We start from the raw sequence: 23,208 nt of genomic DNA, 5'->3' as shown, positions 1-23,208 counted from the left end.
GCACCACCTCTCTCTCTCTCTCTCTCTCTCTCTCTCTCTGTTGTGTGCGCGCTAAACTCAGATGCATACGTGATTTGAAGTCTCGGTCTTGCGTGCGCGCTCTTGCTCGCTCGCTCTAGATTCCGGGAGATTTTATCTAATTTGCGGGCATCAGGGAGCCGCTATCAATATGCGGGAGACTTGGTTTGTCTGTTTTCGTGAGGTTGCATAGAAATCCAGGGTTGTATGAGCCATGCCCCCTTTAGGCGCCCCACTGTTGGGTCAGATACATTTCCTCCGAGTTGGAGCTCCGACTAGCGACAGTTCCAGGGCTTCAAAAAAGCCGAGTTCTGAGTTGTATTGAACGCAATGCTAGACCCTATCCCCTACACTGCCGCGAGCGTGACGCCGTGACGGAGGGTTCCAGTTTGGAAAGGGTGCCTGCTGCCTTCATATGTTGTAGTAGCCCTGCGTACTGCAAAACATATTAAAGTCTGCTGCAAGTTTTCACAATTGTCATTTTGCAATTCAAGAACTCGGAATATCAAAATGACTTTTTCTTCTTCAGTAGCAATATGATTGCGTCACAGTCCGGGATTCTGAAACTTGCTTTTGCCCTGTTTGGAGACGTCACGGCCGCACAGAAAAATTGACATCGCCGTTGCAATAGCCTACCAGCTGTGATGGCTGCTCAGACCTGCAGCGTTTGGAATGAAAGCACGATGAGCTAAGCAGTGAAAATCTTGTTATCTCCAGTGCAACCTTAGCATAGCCCACTTGCTTGCGTATTTAAAATGTCAGCTGTGCATGCGTAAACAAGTATGAAACGCAAATGTGAAAGAAAGCGAGAGTCGGGGAAAAGAGTCTGTGCATCAAAGAGAGAAGAGGCGGAGCCGACCTCAGACATTTATATCGGCATAACAGGTAGGTTGAAACAGGGGAAATATCAATGTTGAATCGATATTATATATAACTATCATGGTTGCACAAACACATTAACCGTATGCCCCCCTTCGACGTAGATTAGGCTAGCCTATTTGACGTTCCACTGGGGCAACGTTGTCGACATGATCATTCCCAACACTCTTAATTAAATATGGCGACACCGGTGGGTTGCAACTGTAAAAACAGGAGTAACAGTAACAGACTAACTTGCGGAACGTATGCAAGATTTAGCCTTGACCTGATCATGTAGGCCACGTCTAAAGAGCAGAAAAATAGTTTGGGCTACGATTAGCGTAGGTTAAGCATTGTATCCAGAAGTCCATAAGTTTACAGCAGATCCATGCATTAAATGGTAGGCCTATAGACTGGCAAGTGGCAACTATTCTTAGTTCAGGGTTGAACCATTTCTGCTGATCGAAAATGACCCTAGACAAAGAAAGTAGGCCTAGCCTAAAGTAGCCTGGTACAGGTAGGCTACCCCCTCCCCCCAGGGCCCATCCTCAAGACTACAACCATTTCGATATTGATGTCATTTTTAATATGTGGGCTATCAGGCATAGGTTTGTTCTGGTTAAAAAATGGCTATTCTGTCGTAGCCGTGGGCTTAATTTTTTTTTTTTAATTCTATCATAATGTCATGGGCTATGGGCGAATTGCGAGTTATTGGATTTCCAGCGTCTAGGGCTAGACTAGGCTAGACTAGACTAGGAAAAAGCTGCTCCTCCGGACTTGAGCTGTGCTTCCAGAGCTTTAGATGGCCGGTTACTTGGTCGGATTGTTAAAAAAAATAACATATTCTGTGTTAGGCTACGCTATCACAATACGTCTATGTTTTGTTTGCTTGTTTTGTATTTGTATACTTTGTTTCAGGATTCTTTTTCCCGGAATGTACGCATATTATATCCAACGCCTGTGACATTAGTTCGAACTGAAAACAACATCATTGTAAAAAAAAAAAAAAATCTGAGACTGTTGTTCAAATACATCTGCATTTCTATTGGTCGGACCTGGCTTTTCTCCTAGCAACGGTTTGGGCAGTGCTCCAATTAGAATTGCTAATTTTGCCATAGGAGAACTTTAAAATTCCAGAGCGGTGCGTAGAGTGATTGACGTACAGCGTACCCTCTGCCTAACCAATTATTTTGCGCGAAAGGACTTTTCTTGCAGAGGGGGTGGTTTCACACTTGATTTGCTCTACCCACATTTCTAGATTTGCTCACAAGTGAAATTCGGGACTCGGGTTCTTTACCTCAAGCCATCGAATTCTCCCTAGGCCTAGGCAACAATTGTTACATTGTAGATTTTTGTAGATAGTTACATTGTTTCCACACGTCAACTGAATGGAATGAACAAAACATCAGATAGCCTACTCTTCCAAGTCTGTTTCTGTAGTATAAGCTGTGTAAACTCTCTATTTTGTATCTGTTACAGGTTGGCATTGTTTTAAGAGTCGACGCCATTTAAAAATAGTCTGCTGTTAATCTAATCTAAAGTTATGACTTCTTAAGAAGTCTGTAACCAAAAATATCGGAGGCTGCGTAGACAAACTAGCTGTGTGTCTAGTAGGTCAGGCAACTAGCTTCTTTAAGTTCGACCAACTCGATCACTTATGTATTCAAGGATGTCTAACGAGGGAAATGAGATAACAAATGGCATTGAAGTTATTAAAGGTAAGTGTTTTGTGAATTTGGCTTTGTATGGTTTACTTACACTGACCCTGGCAGCCAATAATTTTGAATCGCATGCTTCCGGAAAGCAGATTCAAATTTACGCTGTGCGTGCTGCTCGGGCATTGGCATGCAGAGCTTACTCTGAAACTATATTAGCCTATTTGTGGTGCACGGTGTTACAATTTAGGACATAGCTGGATATATTTGGGAGTTGCATTGTGGTTCCTCTAATGTATTATTTTTGTGCATTTCCTTTTAGATCAACTCTATTTCGCTATTCTCCAGCAGAAAGTCAAAAGCACCCCCGAGAGGCACTGCTTTTGCATTGACGATGAGCTGTCTTATGAGAAGTAAGTTGGCTTCAGTCCTTTGCCATTTCTGTATGATGTTTTAAACTTCTGCCATTTGAATTTGACTGTATAGCTGTCTTTCAGCTGGAAAGAAGAGTGAATTATAACCTTAATAACTTTACCACCCGTTCCTGAAGGTATTGGACACTTTGTGAGAGTAACTTTATTGTCTGTTTTAGCTTCTATGCAGACTTTGGCCCTCTGAACTTGGCTATGTTTTATCGCTTCTCCTGCAAGCTGAACAAAAAACTGAAGGTAACTCATATCAACTCCACACCTCAAGTTATGTAAGCAGTGTAACAGGTAACCTGCTTGACCACTGGCACAAATTGGCCACAGTCAGTGCTGTAGATATGGCACGCATCCATGCATAGTGGCTCCTTCTATTTGTTTTTCAGTCTCAGTCCTATCCCTGTGGGGTTTTGCCGTGCACATACTGTAAGAATGCAATAGACATAGAGGATCATAGGAGCAATGATGTGAACTGTATGTTTAAGCATCTTATGTAGAGGGCTAAAAACTTTATTCTAGCATGTTTGTTGCACAAATTGACTTGTGATTCAAGTCAGTGTCCTGAGGTATGTGCATGTGCTGTTGTTGTTTTTATCCTGTCTGTGTGTAATCCATAACCCTTGCTCTAATAGCAGTTATGTTGCAGCGCATATTGTTACGTCATGTGGCATTTTGGAGCTCCCTTTGAGTTGCATGATATTTGAGGGGAAATATGATTACCACAGAATAAGGCTAGACCAAAATTTAAGTCTTTTTCAAATTATGTGATTAGTGGCATTTCTTCTGTTTGATTTTCAGTCCTTCACACTTGCAAAGAAAAAGATCATTTTTTACTCCTGTGGAGACAAAAGGAAACAAGCCAATGCTGCCTATTTGATTGGCTCCTATTCAGTAAGTAAGCCTGGGTGTGGCTGCTTTTGTTGTATTTTTGCCATCTATAGTGCCATTATTTGAATATGTACATCAAGACTTTTGTTTTGTTGTGTATAGTATGATTGTATTCTGTGAGCGACTGCAAAGTAGTGTGATTCTGCATGATCAGACAATGATCAAACCACTAGTTGGTGAACCTCCTCATACCAGAAAATATATTGTGGTCAGTAGTTATACATAACTAAGAGGCTTTTTGTAACATTTGTGAATGTACAACCCATTGAAATTGCTTCATATATTTATTGACCTGTTTAGACAGCAGTGGCATATTACGTAATCACATGGGATGTCAGTCCAACAGTCAGACTGTCTAGAAGTATTTAGATGGCAGACTGCCAGTGCAGTGCAGGGTGGTGGTGGTGGGGGGGGGGGGGGGGGGGGAGTGCTTGGTTGTCCAAAATATATTTCCAACTGTTCACAATTTGATAATACATGTACAAATATGGGTTAAATGGATAAAAAAAATGGTGTTCATATTTTGAAATTCCAGCCCTAGCCTTTGTTATTATCCTGCAGTGATAAAGCTGAAGCCTTTTCCAGGGTTCCCACGGGTCTTTGAAATCCTTGAAAGTTTGTGAATCTGGAAAAAAAAAAAAAAATTCAAGGCCCTGCAAAGTTTTTGAAAATAGACATAGTTCATGCATGCGCAAAGCTACAACGGTACCTCAGTGTTTGTTTCAAACACATCATGAAACATTAAAACAAATCTGCTAACGCGGATATGTCAGTAACATGTCGCCTGAAAAATGCAAGTTTCAAGATATTTGTCTCACCAAAGAGGATTTCAAAGAATGGCTAGCCAGAGATCCAAAGGACCATCACATGCCTGCTGCAGAGCCTGCTGTAAATCGATCAAAGTAGATAGCATGGGTTACATGAGCCTATGCTCGTTCCAATCAAATCCATGCAGAAGATAATTTCAGATAATTTTAGAATGCTATATAGGATGTACTGCATTTTCTTCAGGTTCATGCAAAACAAAAACATTACATGACCCGTAGAATTCAACAACTGTCATATAAAAATAAAAAGCTTATTGCATAGTTGTGTTCGACATGAAAACTGTTACAAGGTATCCTTGGTCGACAAGTTAACATGATGTAAACTTCACTTAAAGGACCCTATGTTAGCGTTCTGAAACACCTGGTCAGATACGCAAGGTTTAAAAACATTAAGGTAGTGTCCAGTCCACATTCGCTAATTTAATAGCGTGATTTTGTGATCAGACGACGGGTGCATTGTTCAAAAGGGTTGTTCTTATATTTCTCAATCAGTCATGGGTGTGTTTTGGGTGTAACATCTTTTAAACCAATGACAGTGACATCTGTCATTCCCTTTAAGAGCCAGCAGTGCAACATCAAACAATGTCTCTGTATTTTGACAGTCTGCACATCTGAAGGAATCTGCTTGCACGATTCCACTAATAGACTACTTTCTTTACTAAACCCTGTGTGTGACTAGCAGAGTATAGCCTACATGCATCTGCACTTGCCTATTATTTGAACTCCTATGCAAACTCATCTGAAACTAACTTCACCAGGTCTCCTAGGCAATGACAGAACAGAGTTGTACACTCAGTTATTTACTTTCACTATTGACTGACAAGGGGATACAATCGAAAACATAGCCTAAAAAAAATAACTTACCCCAATAATGTTCAAATGGCTGAATACATTTTTTAAGGATATTCGTCCTGAAAATAAGTCGTTGCCTGGGACTCGTTGCTAAGGGCTGCTTACATCTAGTGACTTCACTGCTGTGCTTTAAATGTGCTTTTCTCTATTCAGTTATTAAGTGATGATGCAATAAAGGGATAATAAATCTCTTTCTGGGTCCAACGGTTTTCAGAGCTGCTCGTTTTTTTGTTGCCTCAACCTAATAAAATCCTATTTTTCGCGGAAGCCTGGACGTAACCTTTGGAAGCAGAACGCATGGCAAAAAATTCATCACTGACTTGGGTGTACGATATGAATAACACTTGCGTTATGCTTGGCGCCACATTACACCGGGTGTGAGATATGGCCAATCCTTGGTCCCAAGTCCTTGAATTTGAGCTGGAAAATCCTTGAAAGGTCCTTGAATTTGAAGTTAACCATGGTGTGGGAATCCTGTTTTCATGTGTGTGTTGTTAATCTGTATTTGTGCAACTGGTGTCCATAACATTACATAGCATTACATTGGACATACTCACTGAAAAGAAGGTCTGCTGGGTTTGGTTAATTGTCTGTGGTGATTTTCCCCGAAGGTATTGCATCTTGAGAAAACACCTGAGGAGGCCTATAGCCTGTTGATGTCAAGAAATGCTACATATATGTCCTTCAGGTGAGCAGGGCCTCCATCTTCTGAGCTTCTGAATCTGAATCGCAAATCATTAGGCTATATATTATTTGCCTGTTCCTTTTTCCAGATAACTTGCATTTCAGACTTGTAAGCTCTGACTGTTTTTTTTCTTTCTGTTGATCAGAGATGCCTCCTTTGGAACTTGCATGTACAATCTGAATATTCTTGACTGCCTACGAGCTGTACACAAGGTATGTTTGCAATATAAAGGACTGTTTTATTATTTTGCTGACTGACATGAAATCGTGGTGACAATTTAAAAAAAATCTGTCTTATAGGCACTGCGGTTTGGATGGCTCGACTTTTCCAATTTTGATGTAGAGGAGTATGAACACTATGAGGTAATGTCTGAATGTTAGGTGTAGATCTGTTAAAGTGCATTTTCCAGGGACTTTAGTACAGACAAAAAGTTATTCACTGATTAAAGTAACTCAATGTAGGAATGCCCCTTTTCATACATTTTCAATGTGCTGGAGCCCCCATTTAGCGCGGAGATCACACAAAAAAAAATACCGCAGCAGTTCCTCAAATATATCAAGATATATTAAACTATATCAAGCTGACATTGATGAGCCTCGTGTTGCGTTCTGAAAGTTGAATGAAGTTCAACGCTCAGCTCCTACATCGTTCCTACATATTATTTTTTCACCAAGTCTTATATTATATAATGATAACAAATATGAAAGATAATGTAGTTTGTGTCTGGAAATGTGCGTTAGAAATTGACTTGACTTAACCATTTCTTTCCACCCAGAGAGCAGAGAATGGGGACTTCAACTGGATTATTCCTGGGAAGTTTTTGGCTTTCAGTGGGCCCCATCCAAAGAGTAAAATTGAGAATGGTATGAAAATGAACGGTGTAATTCTGTGCTTTCTTAACTGCTCTTTTTAATGTGCCTGACTGTGTGGCCATGTTGCAAAGACATGTTGGTGAGTGATGAGTGGGGAACTGCTGTAAAGCCAGGGTTTGTCTTTGGGTAATGTATAGTTATGATGTCCTACTATAGCCTTTCTGTGCTAATGTTCCTATAATCCTTGCAGTATCCCCTGTGTTCTGTCCTCACTTAACTGAGGTTTATACATTGATTTAGCAAAATGTCTTCAGCTAGGTTCATACGGGGGCAGGCAGGCTATGGGCATGGATTTCTTTTCTTCATTCTTTTGGCACAATCATTGGGCACCTTGTGATCTTAATGGACCCCATGTGGGCACTCAACCCACAACTGAGTGGTATTGCACATGCTACGGATTGCATGTTTCCTATACCCATGTAAAATTTGTTTTTTTTATGTTACATAAACTGCAGTTAATACACTGGTTTGGTGAAGTTTTTGTTTGTGCATAAAACACTGTCATGCAGTTTATACGTGAGGCACCTGATACATTGGAAATTACTGTACTTTTCCCTTTTAAGGCTATCCTCTACATGCACCTGAGGCCTACTTCCCATACTTCAGGAAACACAATATCACCACTGTAATCCGGCTCAACAAGAAGATGTATGATGCCAAGCGCTTCACCGATATGGGCTTTGAGCATCATGACCTGTTCTTTGTGGACGGCAGCACACCAACTGACACCATTGTAAGCAAGTTCCTACACATCTGCGAGAATGCGAAGGGAGCTATAGCTGTTCACTGTAAAGGTGGGTATGTGTGTAAGAGAGTTGAGTTTGAATGTGAGTGTGTTGCTTGACATACACACACGACATTCATAGTTTTATACAAAGACTAATCAAACATGTAATTGATGAGCAGTAATTAATATAATCAGAGTATACGCCTCATTATTTATAGCGGGCCTTGGCCGGACAGGGACCTTGATTGGTTGCTACCTGATGAAGCACTTCAGACTGACAGCTGCTGAAGCCATTGCATGGATCCGGATCTGCAGACCTGGCTCAGTCATTGGACCACAGCAGAATTTTGTGGAAGAGTGAGTCTTTCATTCTTTCCAGGGTTTCCGTGGGATCTCCAAAAGTAAAATGTTATACCTTAAAAAAGTCTAGAGTATATCCAGATATTGCATACTACCTGTAGATCTTAAAGGCATTCTCTGCAAGTTTTTTTTACCTTTAATATAACAGCTTCAAAGTCAATTTTGATGGTAAACAAAGTTGTAATGGGGAGACTCATGTGCCCTCTGCAGCCCTAGCCTAGCCAGCTACAGAGAATCAGCCTTGCACCTTGCCCTAGCCAGCTACAGAGAATCAGCCTTGCAACTTGCCCTATCCTAGCCAGCTACAGAGAATCAGCCTTGAAACTTGCTTCCCAACATTGAGAATCATGAATTGCTTTACTGTAATTGTGCAATAGCCTACTATTTGTATTAAATCGTGTAATATTACCTTGTCAGTCAACATGACCCTTCGGAAATTATCTTTGCCGGTTTGTAAACAAATCCACATGTACTGTGACCATCAACTTCGTTTAAGGCTAAACCTGGCTTATTTTGACAAGTCTCGCTAATTTTAGTGAGAGTTCCTTTCCATTAGTGTGGTTTATGTGAAACCCAGCTTGGTAACTATGGGAATGTATGCCACTGAACTAGCCTGCTCCGTAGGAGGTTAACTTACTCAAGCTTAATCAAGCTGTGTTGCAAAAACATCAGTCTGAAAATGACTATTCCGTCAACCTGTGCCTTCATGTTCTCATTACCTGTAGCCTACAACTTCAAAAATAGAAGTTGAAACTTTTTTTCCGACAGTGTCACCAAGCATTGATTTACATTTTCACTAGATCTGAAGAATTTATGAAAATTATTCAACTTCAAAAATATTAAGTTGACGTGTTCTAGGCTATCTGTATTCTGTGGTGGTGCAATGTGTACCATGACGGTAGGTCTACATCAAAGTAGGCGTTCATGCTTGTTCTCAGGTTCGCTTCTTATACAAAGCTTTTACATAGCTTATGCCTACTCTTTAATGAAAGAAGTCGTAAGCTACTATTGATAAAGGGTCATGCACAGTAGCCTGTTCAGTGACCGTAAATATGCCAGTGGGCTACATTAAATCTGATGCAAGGCAAAAATATATAATCCTGTAGCCTATATAGCCTACTAATGATTAAAACTGCTTTATGTGTTGATTGTATAGCACACAGTTGATTTGACATTCATGAAGAAAGACAAGATTGAACATTGAAGCCATTGCATTTCAGATAATTATATTTCGCAAACACTTTGGCAGAACTACGAGACTTATGGGAGACAATGTAAAGTTGATCCCAATTTTATTTATAATAACCTACACCAAGGCAATAATTTGGAGTGAACCCTTTTGATTTAAGAATGTAGGCTATAGCCTATAATTTTTAATAACCTATGCCAAAGTTGTTTTGAGGTTATGCTGTTTATTCATTCACTTGTTTTGTTCAAGAATGAAGACAATCAAACTGGCAATTAATTTCAAACCATTGTTGTTTAAATTTATGATTTCATTATTCTCCAATTTCTGTAGGCAACTATTAAAAAAAATTCTCAACGTTCAATTTTATGAATTTTAAATCCTGTAGATGGCGCTTGTAAATCGAACAGAATTCCTAGATTTCTTTTTAATTTTTACGATATATCCTTTTACTGTATATCCTCTTTTCGTCAATCTACTGTTTTGGTCTACTTTTCTACCTTGTGCACGAGCAGACATTAAGCTTATCTAAGCTTTGCTTGAAGACGAAGGCAAGATGCAGCTAACTTGAGTTAATGGAACGGCTCCAGCCTCAAGTGAGTCTACACTAGTTCAAGCCGGCTATTTCTGTTAAGAGCCGTCTTCATTAGCGAGGTTGATGGAATAATACACCCCAGGGTGCTAGCCAAGAGTTTTATTTACCACAAATGAGTAAAATGCATACTCCAAACTGCAGGGGGAGCCCCGTAGCATAAAAAAACAGCATTGGATAACTTTATTACATTTATTTAAGTTAAATATGTACGTTCATTTACTACTGAATCCCCCCCCCCCCCCTTTTTTTGGAGAAAATATGTTGGCGGCATTCATAGTCGGTTCTGTGTGTTGTAGTTCTTTCTACTAGTCCTTACGTTTTCATGTAGGTGTTAAATTTAATTCATAAAGTCTTAAATGTATCTCGAAACCTACAGAAACCCTGTCTTTCATTCGCCATTATCTTTTTATAAGACAGAAAAAAACACAAAATCTGAAACATATTTTCTGAAATGTCAGTGTGGTTCACATAGTGCACACAAGGGCTACTTTAAGACTTAATGTTAGATCAAACTTGACTAATTGTTCCCTGGATGACCTCACCACACAGGAAGCAAAATGGCTTGTGGGTAGAAGGCGACCTCTTCCGTGAGAAGCTGAGTGAGCAGGAGAATGGCTCAAATAAGATGGCTACCGTCACAGGAATCCTGTCTGGTGTGGACGACATCTCTATCAATGACTGCAACAAGGGCAGGCCGAGCAGGAAAGCAGGCTCAAAGCTGGTGAGTCTCAGAGAGGCAAGGTGATGAAGACATGAATAGTGATGAAGAGCTATCAGAAACAGTAGCATGGGGTGACGTGTGGGGGATACGTCAAAGGGAAGGAATGTAGGAAACTAGGGGAAGGCAAGAGACGGGTGTGGATAGTTTGTACACCTGCCAATACATTGATAATGAAAAACACCTGCATGGCCCATTGTATTTGACTGTGTGTGAATAACCTCTGTGACCACTCCTCAGTACAATGATGAGGATGAGAGCACTGCCATCACTCAAGGGGACAAACTTCGTGCACTGAAGAGCAGACGACAGGCCAGAGCATCCACTGGCTCCTTATCGTAAGTGTCATCCGCTTTACCTTCATCCCCTTTGGCTCAGCCTACTCTGAGGTCTTGGGACCGCATATCGCATACTGCAGTTCCATCTGTAATTATCCAGTGACGTTTCTTTATAACCACTTCAATAGAAGTCAGCAAGTGTGGTTTTTATAAATGCTCTGCAATTGGCTGGTAACTTGACAGCTCCTAGTGTATCACTGCACAGCAGTCAGGTTAGTGTGTTTGACATCAGCAAATACCATTTGGAAAAGCAATTTTGAAATCTTCTGAAACAAAGTATCTTGTCTTCCTGTCCCAAACAATCATGTCCTCACAAAAACTCAAAAGGTTCCGTTTGACATGTTTTCTAATAAAACAAATGGATCTTTTTCATTTTTTTTGAGAAGCTAGAGGGGCCACTCTGTTATGTCTGAACTCAAGCATTTTTCTTTGCTTGTCCCTAGTTTTCCTTACTTGTACTTCTCCTTTGAGAGTTGTAGAGCACAGCAATGTCCTCATTTTGAGAAATGTGGGCAATAATATATCTACTTGTACACCTCTTAATGAAGTCTTTTAGTGATTTATTTCTAACATGACTGGACTGTGAATGGTGTTACCGTATGTTCTCATTGCATGAACAAAATGTAACACTTGTAGTGCATGGCCTCTCTCTACCTTCAGAGTGATGTCTTTATGTCCGAGTCACCACAAGCCAATGATCAAGTCAACTCCGGGATATACCGCTAATGCAGTCTTAGGCTGAGAGTGATTTGTAGTCAGGTCTATGTGAAATGTATGAAATGATCACATGAAAGTCCTGAAATTCAATTCGATTAATGACATTTCATTAAGGTCAGAGTAGACATAGGCTAATACAAATGATTGCTTGTATTCCCCAGGTTGAATGGGTAACAAAAATGCATTGCATTACAGCGATTTCAGTTGGCTAGTATTCTTGGCCAAGTTGTATTGCATTTCTAGTGCATTTATCATTAACTAAAATAATGGGCTGTGTACAGAATGAACATAGATTTTCATGAACTCCTATGATCTTACTATTGTACCACAACCTTTTTTGTTTTTAATCAAACAACAACTCTACACACACTAGTCATTCTCCTGGAGTGTGAATAGTGGCTTAAATGCTGGCTTGTCATGGCATGTTCCCCTTCTTTTTGTTTTTGTCTTGAAATCCTATCCCTTTCTTGTCCCTCTCTTCATTGTTTTTGTGATGTGTTAATATATCCTTCTGTCTAGATGGCTGGTAGCCATGCTGATCTCTTCCCTCTGTAGCCTTGCCCTGTGGTGGATTGTGTATGGCTTCCCCTCTTCTGTCATCCATTTCTGTATAGACGGTTTAGGAGTGTAGGTGAGCCTCGTTCACCCAGGGCCCCACCCCCATTCCCCCCATCCCCAGGAGCCAGAGTGCAGTGCTGTAAGTGTGCCCCAACCCCCACTCATCTCTATCCCACTCCCCCCCACCCCCTTAATCAGCGCCCTCCACCAAATCTTAACTATTAAACTAGAAATGTAATAAAATGGCTTCAGTTAGTTTTTATTCTGTTCCTGAGACCTATTAGTAGTGTCTCCAGTCCAGGCATGTGCAGAAATTAAGTTCATTTGCATACCGTAAATTCAACCACTATACTTTGTATCTTTAAAAATAGTTTATTTTGCTATGCCACTTATTGATAGGTCATCAGTAGTCGGTGAAATTCTTAATTGCAGAATGGCACTTTTCCAGTGTCTTGCAAATATCGTCCAATCTCACAACAGTTGCTATGAAAGAATATTGTAGGTAAAGCTTGGATGAGTGCATGTAGGACCCAGTTCCACAAACTAGTCTCCATAAGACCACTTGTTATTATACACTGGTCCCTGGAAAACCTGAAGTGGTGGATTTAATATTTGGGAATGTAGCAAAAAGGGGATAAAAATGGATAGCATATTACTCACATATTCAGTCATGCCATCGTATGATTCAGAAGGAAATGATTAACCCACTGCATTAACCTTTCGTCTCCTAAGCATTCCTCAAGTTCTAATCCTTTCTCAATTTGTGATAGTGTCTAGAGAACTGCTTCATAAATCTGGACACTCCTGAAGCGGTGATTACAGAATTACAGACTAATTTTGTGGGGTCAGACCACAGACTCTCACCAAAATCTTCTCAAAGACTAAGCCCCTCCAGTCAGTTGAACAGGAATAAAATCCTCAAACCCAGGCTACATTGTAGTAGTAAGCTTGAGAGAATTTGGAATGAGGGAGTCTGTCCATGTTTTTTTGTTTTCCTGATTTGGTTATATTGCAACACTTACAAGGTTTGATGTGTTTTTCACGTTTGGTATACCCATGCTGGCCTCCTTGCCTTTTTGGCCTCTCTCCTCAGTGCCAGGGATAAAAAGCCCTGACTTTTCGCCACCTTTTTCCTTGTGTCAGAAACGAAAATGAAGTTATACATTTTTCACTTCAGGACTTGATTATTTCCTCTTTGATCTGCTCTACAGTGGAGAAGAGAACACAGTTTACACCAGATAGGACCAGAAGAGGTTTTTGGCTTTCTCTAGTTCTCGGCCCTGTGCAATTGTTTTTCTCTTGTTCGGAAACAGGTTAATTCTCCAGTCCAGTGCACAAACGGCAAAGCCCCAGAAGGACGTTAGAAAGAGAAGCAGGACATCCCTTGGAGGATCGAACACAGTTGGGAGGTTAGTAGGAGTGCAGTCAGTGTGGTGAGAAACAGCAAACAGAATAGTTTTACTTACTTCACACACAGCAAACAATCATTTTACATACTTCACACAGCCAATGGAATACAGCCTAAATATAAATATCTTTTTATTTAGCTTTTACCTTTTGAACAAATCATGATGTGTTCTTTGCCACAGCTGCTTAAAGGGACACCAGGCAACGTTTTCTTGTTAATTAATCATCTTCGCAAGTCGGTATATGGTTAAATGACTCATTACAGGGTGAATGAAGACTCTCTCGCCCGCCCCTACTGCCTGTAGGAAGAATATCCCGCCAACCTTCAGTCTCATAGTCTCGGACATCGCGAGAATCAGGATCAGTTTACATCCTGCATCCCCAGCACAGAGGCAGGCTAACGAAATACTAGCGATTGTTGCAAACGTGTGTATAATGGCAGAGCCGGCGAAGAAGCAGCGAAAACCCTTGACGGAAGATGCAAAGAAAAGGAAAAGGGCTTCAGACCGAGCGAGGGCTCGCACACGTATCGACACGTACAGACGCTAGGGGGAGCTTCGTAGAGAAAAAGCATCAGGCTTGCCTGGTATCCCTTTAATACAACAGAAGCATAAAAGAAAGCAGTACTTAGGTAAAAGAAGAGAAATTATTGTGGATTTATCAAGATGTATATCCCAGGCCCTAGTACTCACTCAGTGAAGATTCCCTTTTAAAAAGAGTTATTTTGAACCAATTTTCCGTCATTGTTACTACTTATTTGATAACTCTAGTGAAGTGCTCAAAGGCTGCTCTGTTGGTGATGTTTTTTTGTCCACACAGGTTGCTTTGTTTTTGATTTTTGATTTTGATGGTAAATGGCTTTGGTTGTTGATTGGCCGCTGTGGGAAATTCCCTACCTATAGCACTGTGTATATCTGAAATTTTAACAAAAGCCTATTTTTAGCAAAATTTTGTCGGAGTCAGATGTCCAGTGTTCTGTCCTCAGGTTTAATCAATTGAGATGATGAGATGACTAACTGCTTTCCTCTTGTCAGCTCATTCTCACACTCAAGGCTAGCAAGGTCCTTAGGCAACCTGAACGTAATGGCCAGTGAAATGGATCAAGCCAACACTGACCATGTAGCCACCACTCGCATCACTGTTCAGCAATGGGACTGTAACTGCTTAAGCCCAACAAACCACATCATCAACAACAGCATCCACGAGCACCATGGCCCACAGAAGCCTGGTCCAGTCCCCCTCAGTGCCTCTACACTCTGTGGGGCTGCCATGGGCTTACAGCCCCCAGTAAGTCCTCCACAGACCGTAATCCAACTCTGTGACTCTTCAGTGGCATTCTCCACCTAGTTTCACCTCAATTCCGTCATGAGCACGGGTCCACAAACAGTTTGATTGGGTGTGGTACACATGTCCATCCAGCTGTGCTCGTCCAGTTGTCATGAGACCAGTGCTCCTGAGAGGAAAGAGGCTGAGTAGAGGATGCTGATGAAGAGTAATAATTTAAAGGGGCTGATTTGTTGTTTTTCTCCATTTTACTTTTGTCTCCTCAAGACACAACTTTTCTCACTGCCCTCTTCCACATATTCTGCTTGCATGGTCTGTGGATCGACTGAATTTCACTGCAGCTCCTCTGAGCTCACCTTCAACTTCCTCCACTTCGATTTCCTCATGGGCGCATAGGTTGTTGGCTAGAAGTTGTATCGAAACTTGTTCTAAGTATTCCTACAACCAAATAAAGCGTTATCGCTCATGTTGCTCATTGCTCATATCACTCGTGAGTAATACCGTTGTAACTCCCCCTTTAGTGATTTTTTTTTTTCTGTGTGGTCTGTTATTGTATTTCTCCATACTGACAGGGCTAGTGCACATACTGACATGCTTACAGTATGTTGCTGGCAAATTTGATGTGCCACAATATAGCTATGATATGTTTTTGAAAGTCAGCACTCCATCTCACACCTTGTCTCTGGTGGTTAAAGATGTACTCCGATGATAGGATGTCAAAAGGTGGTGCACTAGATAGAAATCACTAAAAGCATATTTAATGTCCCACCCTGATCATGTCACCATCTATTTGACCACCATGATTTGATCAAATTTGTGTGTCTAGCTTTAAAAAGTAGTTTTTAAGCTGAAACGTAATTTTGTCCTTGTTGGTTGTCATTTACAAAAAAATCTTATTTCCATTTTGCAAAATAATAAGAAACAAGTGTTTTGTGTCCCAGGGGGATAGTAACTTTCTGTAGCAGATTTGGCCGGAAATGTGATTAGCTTCTTCATTTCTGTCTTGGCAGAGAAAAAAACAAAGTGGTGATGCACCAAACCAAATGGTTTGAATCATATGCCTGGTCAGACGTGCAGTATGCTTTCGATTGTGACACCTCACAGTGCGTGTATGTTTTCATACAGAAACGTTACACTCTACTGAAGCTGTTCACTGTGAAACTTTTGACTTGTTGCAGACGCGCTGAGTCCAGACGAAGGAAATCTCAATCCTCTTTACAGTCAGTGCGCTTTGCAAGACCCTGGTACTTTCCTGTCTTTTCTGGCCTTTTCTAGCCCTCTGCATTCTTCCTGTGTGTGTATCTGTGTGGGTTTGCTTTTTTTGCTTTGCTTGTTGTATGCCATTTAACTTAAATTAGCATCACGCTTACAACATTTGAAATGCTTAAACCTATAATAACACTGGCACTGAATGAGACGCATTTACCACTATTTCCATGTTTTCCATGCATCTTGTTTCCATGCGAGTTCTTAAATACCTTTGTTTTTGTTCAATCTAAAAGGGGCCACCCTTTTGTATTGTCCTTATACTTATAATACTATATGAGTATTATTGGTTTATTATACATATTATGAATAGTACACAATTGGGTTATAATAAGATCTAGGTTTCCATGAGAGGTGCCTATTATTTTTTCAGTATGTAACTTGTTGAGGAACCTGTAAATGTAAGCTAACTGAAAGAGAGCAACAGGATTGACAGCATGATGAACTTTGAGAAATAGCATTCCATTAGGCCTAGTATTATCTTATGTATCCTGACAAGCATTTTGAACACTTCATTCACTGTATATTTTTTAACAAATCAAGGGTTGACTAGTTTTGGTAATTATACAACCATCTACTGGTTTCAACATCATACCTAACATTCACTGTCAAATTCACATAACCACCATATGACATATAGCAAATGTGAAGGTACAAAGTTTGGATATGGGGGGAGAGGTCTGTTGTAATGGCTTTACATTTTAACCAATTGTTTTTTCTCCTCCTTTGCAGTCACTCCATAGCCAAAGCTAGAGCACCTCTTCTGCGATGAGCTGTGCAGGAACTGCATTGAACTGACCATCTGGCATATACTTTTTAAGGAATGTGCATGAACAACTTTTTTAAACAAGAAAAAAACACACAAGCATATGGCCTGTACCCAGGAGATTTCCTTGAAAAGGACAACTGCCTTTTATGTTTTACTTTCTCAATAACGAATGACTAGATTAGGCCTACCCTTGGTGTGGCTACATTGTATCGACAAGTTTAATAGTAGGCCCACAAATGCTATGATATGTGTAAATTGCGTTTTTTTAAACAAACGGGAAAAAAAGTTGGGTGAAACCTGTTATTTTGCCACAGTTAACCTGTAATACTTTAAACTGTACATAACCAGCATTTGTTAATCCTGGAAAAAAATGGTGGTGTAAATACGTGTATATAGGCTATTTTGTACCCTTTTTTAATCATGATTTCAGGGTCAGACATCCTCATATTTTTTCCGTTATTTAAACTGTACTAATGTCCAGTGTAGAATATAATAGCAGATGTTTAATAAAAAAAACATTCTGACCAGTCCACGTGAAGTCATCTTTGTTAGTTTAGGCTATACCTCATTTCAGTTACACGTGAGACACGTGTGCCTACACGATACATGCGTTGCCTTCAGACAAATCGGACACCCCCACATTTTGTAGCATCCTGCCGTTGCGTTTATGTGTCCTTGACCACACCGAATTTGTGTGCAGGTATAAAATGGACGTTTAGTGCTAAAAATACGAGGAAAAAATTTCGGCGATTGAGATTGGAACGTCTTTGTTGCTTCATCAACCAACGCAGATCACATGGAGAGTGCGATTCTATAGGCTATACCGATTTAAACCAAGTTTCACAATCAGAAGGCACAGTAGGCCTATATTTTGATATTCGAATTAACAGAACTATTATTAGCCTAGGCCTACCTTTCCGAGTATAGAGTGTATACTTGTTCATTTGCCACTGATTATGAACCATACATGGACCCACATGCTTATTCAGTTCACTTTCAGTTCTCGAAATGTCATTCTGTTGTCTATCCGTCTTTCATTTTGTCCGTTTCATTTCGCAACTTTGGCGCCGTCTCCCCATCCCCCTTCCCTTTAAATTAACCAAAATATCAGAAACTTTCGTTGCACTGCGCGGGAGAAACTGATATGCTCTCGTTCACTGGTTAATTTTTCTGAACATTCGCTTCTGTTGGACGGAGCCCTTGTCAATCTAAAGGGGCGTGTAACAGAACTTTTGAAAATCATTGGATAAGGAAGCCCATTGAAAGCCGGATATTACGAATATTCTAAACTTGTTATTGGTTACTGTGTATCACAGAATCACACATTTAATAGGTTCTTTCCGCTACAGCGAAGGGGTGTTCTTTAACAATCTCGAAGATGATTCGCTGAACAGACCGCCCGAGCGCGATTTGTAACGCGGGAAAAGTGGTTCAGTATCCGGCAGACAATTTTCATTCGACAGAGCAGAGAACAGTCGAGATAGAATTCGGAATGTTGAAATAGAATGGTATTATCTAGCATTTAGGAAAACCCCGAGACACTGCGCACCTTTACTTAATTCTGGAAATGAATGATTTTTGTGAAGCTGATCAAGGATTTCAGGAATACTTCGCTATTCGTCTTGTGTGGATGGAGAAGACTTTTTGGAGGGCGTGAATTTTGCAAGAGTTAACTTTTAATATTTTTAAGCAGCGTTATTTTTCCAGTGGCGTAGGCTATTTTAAAGCTAATTTTCACTTCAAATTTATTAGGGAAGTAAAGTTAGTAAAGATTGCCACGATGGCAGAGAGCAATTCTCCTCAAGTGATTTTTTGTAACGATTCACCAAAACGAGTGCTGGTGTCTGTCATCAAGACCACCCCTATAAAACCCAAGACTGACTCACTTATGCCAACAAGTCCAGGTTTCAGCGACTTTATGGTATACCCATGGAAATGGGGAGAGAATGCGCATAACGTTACCCTCAGCCCCGGCTCAGGGGCCGGACCCGCCTCGCCTACCCAGAGTTGCTCCACGGGCGAGACTGACCACGCTGCTTGTCCTGAGCACATAAAGGTGGGTTTTACAGTTATGGTACACTGACAAACTCAGTAACACGTCTGAAGTTATTGTCAGACTTATGAAAATGTTATTTTAAGAGTAAGATATTGGATTATGGCCTATTCAATATGGAACGACAAAGAGCGAAGAGTGGATTTCAGTTTTTAATAATTTAAGACATGCATTTATTGTAGCCCAATTTTTTTTAAACGAATGGACTAAAATAATCCGATATGACTGGGCTGTACAGTTTAGTAGGCCTACTGTAGGCCAAAAGTATAGAAGTGCGGGAAATAAAGGCTTCCTCCATAATCGTAATTAAATGCCGGATTATTGCCTTGAAGTGCTCTAGACTTTGTTATAAAGTTTATATGTCTCTATATACGTATGCATTTGTATACGTATATGTTTATGCATATAGAGGAAACGCGTTCATATGAACAAGGTGGATTTTAAACCCCTCTAACTCCTACTGTAGCAGCTGTCCTCGCATGACGTTTCTGCGCGCGCCAAAATCCCAACCGGAAATGTTCAACAATAATCTTTTTAAAACGTCTCAAAAATGTGTAGAGATGTCAAGTGTATCCTTCTTTGCAATGTATAATTTGCTTTATTGCCATGTACAAAAATGAATGTGGTTTTATCGGTTGTGTAGCCTAGTAACAATATAATTACAGTCCTATGGCTGTTATACATTTTCTACAGGGCGGATTTCTCTTTGCGTTTGTTTTACTGGTAGTTTCTTTGGGTTGAATAAGCCATTATGCATATATAGCTGACACAGAATCTATTTATTATTCAGTCACTAGTAGTTCAAGTCATAATGACTTGCTCATACTTTATCCTTTCGTATTCTTAGGATGGCATGCGCCGTGGTCGTCCGCGCGCTGACACGGTACGGGAGCTGATCTCAGAGGGCGAAAACTCCTCTAGCAGAATCCGCTGCAACATCTGCCACCGTGTGTTCCCCCGGGAGAAATCACTACAGGCTCACAAGCGTACGCACACAGGTGAGCAACAGCACACCTTTGTGGAAAGTATGGTTAAAACATCTTAGTGCTAAATATAAAAACAGCTGTATTGCCTGTAAGGTGTTATTCAAAACAAAGTAATAGCTTAGTGGGCTATATACAACACTAGAGGCTTTTTCATGAGAATTGAATAACCCCTTCTTATCATAACTTATGTGAATCTTTGTCATTCAGGGGAGAGACCTTACCTCTGTGACTACCCGGGTTGTGGAAAGGCTTTTGTCCAGAGTGGTCAGCTGAAGACACACCAGCGCCTTCATACAGGAGAGAAGCCATTTGTCTGCTCAGAGAAGGGTGAGGGGCCCTACACCTGTTTCCCTTTGATGTGATGTTTTCAATAATGAATGTGTACTGAGTGTCAGAATGTATTTCATGCTCTTGTCCAGGTTGTGGTAGTCGCTTCACCCATGCCAACCGCCACTGCCCCAAACACCCATATGCACGCCTTAAGAGAGAAGAACCAACCATGAGCCCAGGGAAGGCCCAAAGTGTGGACGACAAGGCTGTTGCAGAGTGGCTAGCCAAGTGAGTGCAAATATTTATACACACACACATACACACTCAAACATACACACTTAAGGCAAGTGCAATGTGAGTGACACCAGGGGCCTAATTTCATTGACGGGCAACAAGCAAAGCAAGGAGCAAAGTTTTTTGCACATAATTCCTTTGTTACCACGGGTGGTGCCCTTGAGCAGGACTCCTGAGTTCCCCCTAGGAGACTCGTTTTGGATAAAAGTGCCAGCCAAATCCATAATGATAAAGACAAAGTCATCTTGTGGGGTGAGGGAGTATTGCACTGACCCATACTTTCTCATGGTATTAATGTCAATTATTACAATGATTTTGTGATGTTATTAAATTAGCCTTAATTAGTTAATGCGTGGCAGACTTTGCTTGTTGGCCCTAGTTTCCAATGTTCAGTCATAGAGATACACTCACAGATTTTTGAGGTCAGTGCTTACTTTTCAGTTCAATGGTAATGTTAAATGTTGTTACACATGTAATAAAGCCTCTTTTTCCCATTTCTCAGATATTGGCAGACCCGTGAACAGCGTGTCCCCCCACCCACCAAGGGCAAACCAGGCGGAAAGGGGACCTTGGAGGACCAGGAGCAGCAGGACCCTCTGGAATTCCTGCAGTCAGATGAGGAAGAGGATGAGACCCCTCCAGAGGAAGAGAAGTCCAGCGCTGGTGGGGCAGCTAGACGCCGTCTTCAGGAGCAACGAGAGCGTCTGCATGGGGCACTGGCCCTCATCGAGCTGGCCAACAACCTGTCTCCATGAGTCCCCAATGTACCCTGTACACTCGCCCGCCCAAGGGTGGAACCTAAGCTAAAAGCACCTTATTTCCGCTTCCAGTTGTACTCGTATTTTAGAGCTGCTATGACGGTAGATGTCATTATTGTTATCATTATATGAAGAATGTTCTCTGCCGTGTTTCAAAGAGAGAGAAAGAGAGAGAGGGAGTAGGAAGAGAGAGGAAAACATGTTTTGGTTGGTGTGTTTGTGTTATTTTGCACTTTTTGTTGTAACGAGTTTTCGTGCTTTGTTTTCAGTCGTTTTGTTCTGTGATTTTAGCAGTCTGACAGTGTGCAAAGTGTATTTCTGTGTACATACATGAGTTTGCGTGGAAAAAAATACAGGGCATGTTCAGATGTCAGTAGGAAGAGTAGTGGCCACTTTTGATGGTAAATTTATGTTGAGAGTCCATACAGGTGGTGTAATGGAGGGGAGGAAACAATGGCGATCCAGGAGAGTCCCAGATTGGCTACTGTCTTTTATATTAAAAGCTAGCTATCTTACAGAAATCAACCAATCTCTTAATGGACACACATCTTTTCAGTGCACTTATTTTGGTTTGTCTTTAATTATTATTTAACACTCTCATGTGGATCATTTAACGCCCCACCTTTTTTTTTTCGCTTGAGGTGTCAGATTCAGGCCTTTACATTAATAAGGAAAGTCAGCAGGGATTTGTTTTGTTTTGGTTGCTCACCGGGACTGCTGTGGTTAGGAGATATGTTTTGCAAGTCTTACCCCACCCAACCCACCATAACGTAGATGAGTATCCTTAATCCCTATATACCACGCTCAGAACGACTACCTGCCTGAAGCCCTCATTGGAAGATCATTCAATTTGCCCCAAGAAGTGGCAACAAGTGGTTGCTGGACTGAGGATTGTGAGGTACTGGTGCTTTTTTAACCACCACCTCGTCCTGGCGGCTCTCTGTCTCCCAATGAACTGATTGCAAAGTGACCCTGAAAATCATCTACTGCTGTGTGAGGAAATGGCACTTATCTGTGACTTCAATAACCGAGGGTTTCACCAGACCAACATCCTCTCATGCTCTTTCCAGTCCTTCTCCCTGCAACACTACATGACAGGCCTCCAGGAATCAGCTCTGCGTTTGGGAAAAAGTCAACAAAACTAGCATAGCATGCAGCAGAAAGAAGCAGCGCAGATATGTTAGTTTGTGTTAATACTGGAAAACCCTTTGTATTGGCAATCAACACCAAATGAAGTCGATCTAAAGCTAAAGTAAAGATAAAATGATTTTAATCTTTTTTGACATTTAACTAAAGTTAATATATCAGAATCACTTTGAGATAGCAAAAACGGAATTATTTAGGAAGTGCTTACATCATTTTTTTGATGACAGAATGTAATACATGCAGGTCCTGGTAATTTCTGTTGTGTTTTAAGCAGAGAAGGCTCTTATTGTGTGGACCACACAATGTAAATGGATTTTTTTTCTACCCTCTTTTTGGCAACACATAGTACTAGTTAGTGCCTGTTGCTTCTCATTAAATATTATATCTAATTCTGATTTTGAGTGTGACTGATTTGTAGATGGTATAAATGTATTTCTTGAGTCTTGAATTGCATTGGATATCAGTTGAACTACAGCCTAATATTCCTTGTGAATACTGTATGTTATCAAGTCAAGTCGGCTTTTATTGTCAATTTCTTTACATGCACTGGTCATACAAAGAATTGAAATTTCGTTATCATTACATCAACAGTAGATCTACATTCCTGGACTGATCAGATATGTTCTACACTAGGCTACATATCTAATAAAATATACTGCTCAAAAAAATTAAGGGAACACTTACAGTTTTCCAAAA

At 40.7% G+C, this 23,208-nt stretch overlaps 2 protein-coding genes across 5 annotated transcripts; both read left to right on the top strand.

The window, feature by feature from the left end:
* The first annotated feature begins 398 nt into the window (after positions 1 to 398).
* Positions 399 to 17,532, top strand: cdc14b (cell division cycle 14B). 4 transcript variants are annotated; one of them, XM_076270726.1, is made up of 15 exons: positions 399 to 903; positions 2,854 to 2,944; positions 3,124 to 3,199; positions 3,755 to 3,847; positions 6,135 to 6,211; positions 6,354 to 6,420; positions 6,508 to 6,570; positions 6,984 to 7,071; positions 7,644 to 7,874; positions 8,026 to 8,164; positions 10,498 to 10,669; positions 10,907 to 11,004; positions 13,593 to 13,688; positions 14,721 to 14,973; positions 16,969 to 17,532. In XM_076270726.1, the coding sequence occupies exons 1-15, from the start codon at positions 801 to 803 to the stop codon at positions 16,987 to 16,989; spliced, it is 1,668 nt and encodes a 555-aa protein (XP_076126841.1). In that variant the 5' UTR covers positions 399 to 800; the 3' UTR covers positions 16,990 to 17,532. The 4 variants fall into 4 exon arrangements, with proteins under 4 accessions (XP_076126841.1, XP_076126843.1, XP_076126844.1 ...); XM_076270727.1 differs by lacking the exon at positions 399 to 903 and adding an exon at positions 1,755 to 2,594; XM_076270728.1 differs by lacking the exon at positions 14,721 to 14,973.
* Positions 17,533 to 17,653: 121 nt separating this feature from the next.
* On the top strand, positions 17,654 to 22,907 carry znf367 (zinc finger protein 367). Its single transcript, XM_076270730.1, has 5 exons — positions 17,654 to 19,061; positions 19,906 to 20,056; positions 20,252 to 20,371; positions 20,464 to 20,602; positions 21,111 to 22,907. The coding sequence occupies exons 1-5, from the start codon at positions 18,786 to 18,788 to the stop codon at positions 21,361 to 21,363; spliced, it is 939 nt and encodes a 312-aa protein (XP_076126845.1). The 5' UTR covers positions 17,654 to 18,785; the 3' UTR covers positions 21,364 to 22,907.
* Positions 22,908 to 23,208: the final 301 nt, after the last annotated feature.

Source organism: Alosa pseudoharengus, unplaced genomic scaffold, assembly GCF_046254945.1.
Source record: "Alosa pseudoharengus isolate Yale_2024_CS ecotype anadromous, Long Island Sound unplaced genomic scaffold, YU_APseudo_1.1 YU_APseudo_1.1_scf_6, whole genome shotgun sequence".
Classification (NCBI taxonomy): domain Eukaryota; kingdom Metazoa; phylum Chordata; class Actinopteri; order Clupeiformes; family Clupeidae; genus Alosa; species Alosa pseudoharengus.
The sequence above is the reverse complement of the archived record's forward strand: the minus strand, read 5'-3'. Positions and strand labels throughout refer to the sequence as shown.

Coding starts and splice junctions, on each gene's coding strand:
- znf367 (XM_076270730.1), top strand. CDS start 18,786: ATGGCAGAGAGCAATTCTCCTCAAGTGATTTTTTGTAACGATTCACCA. Junction 19,062..19,905: donor CTTGTCCTGAGCACATAAAG/GTGGGTTTTACA, acceptor TCGTATTCTTAG/GATGGCATGCGCCGTGGTCG. Junction 20,372..20,463: donor ATTTGTCTGCTCAGAGAAGG/GTGAGGGGCCCT, acceptor GCTCTTGTCCAG/GTTGTGGTAGTCGCTTCACC.
- cdc14b (XM_076270726.1), top strand. CDS start 801: ATGAAACGCAAATGTGAAAGAAAGCGAGAGTCGGGGAAAAGAGTCTGT. Junction 3,848..6,134: donor ATTTGATTGGCTCCTATTCA/GTAAGTAAGCCT, acceptor TTTTCCCCGAAG/GTATTGCATCTTGAGAAAAC. Junction 7,072..7,643: donor AAAGAGTAAAATTGAGAATG/GTATGAAAATGA, acceptor TTCCCTTTTAAG/GCTATCCTCTACATGCACCT.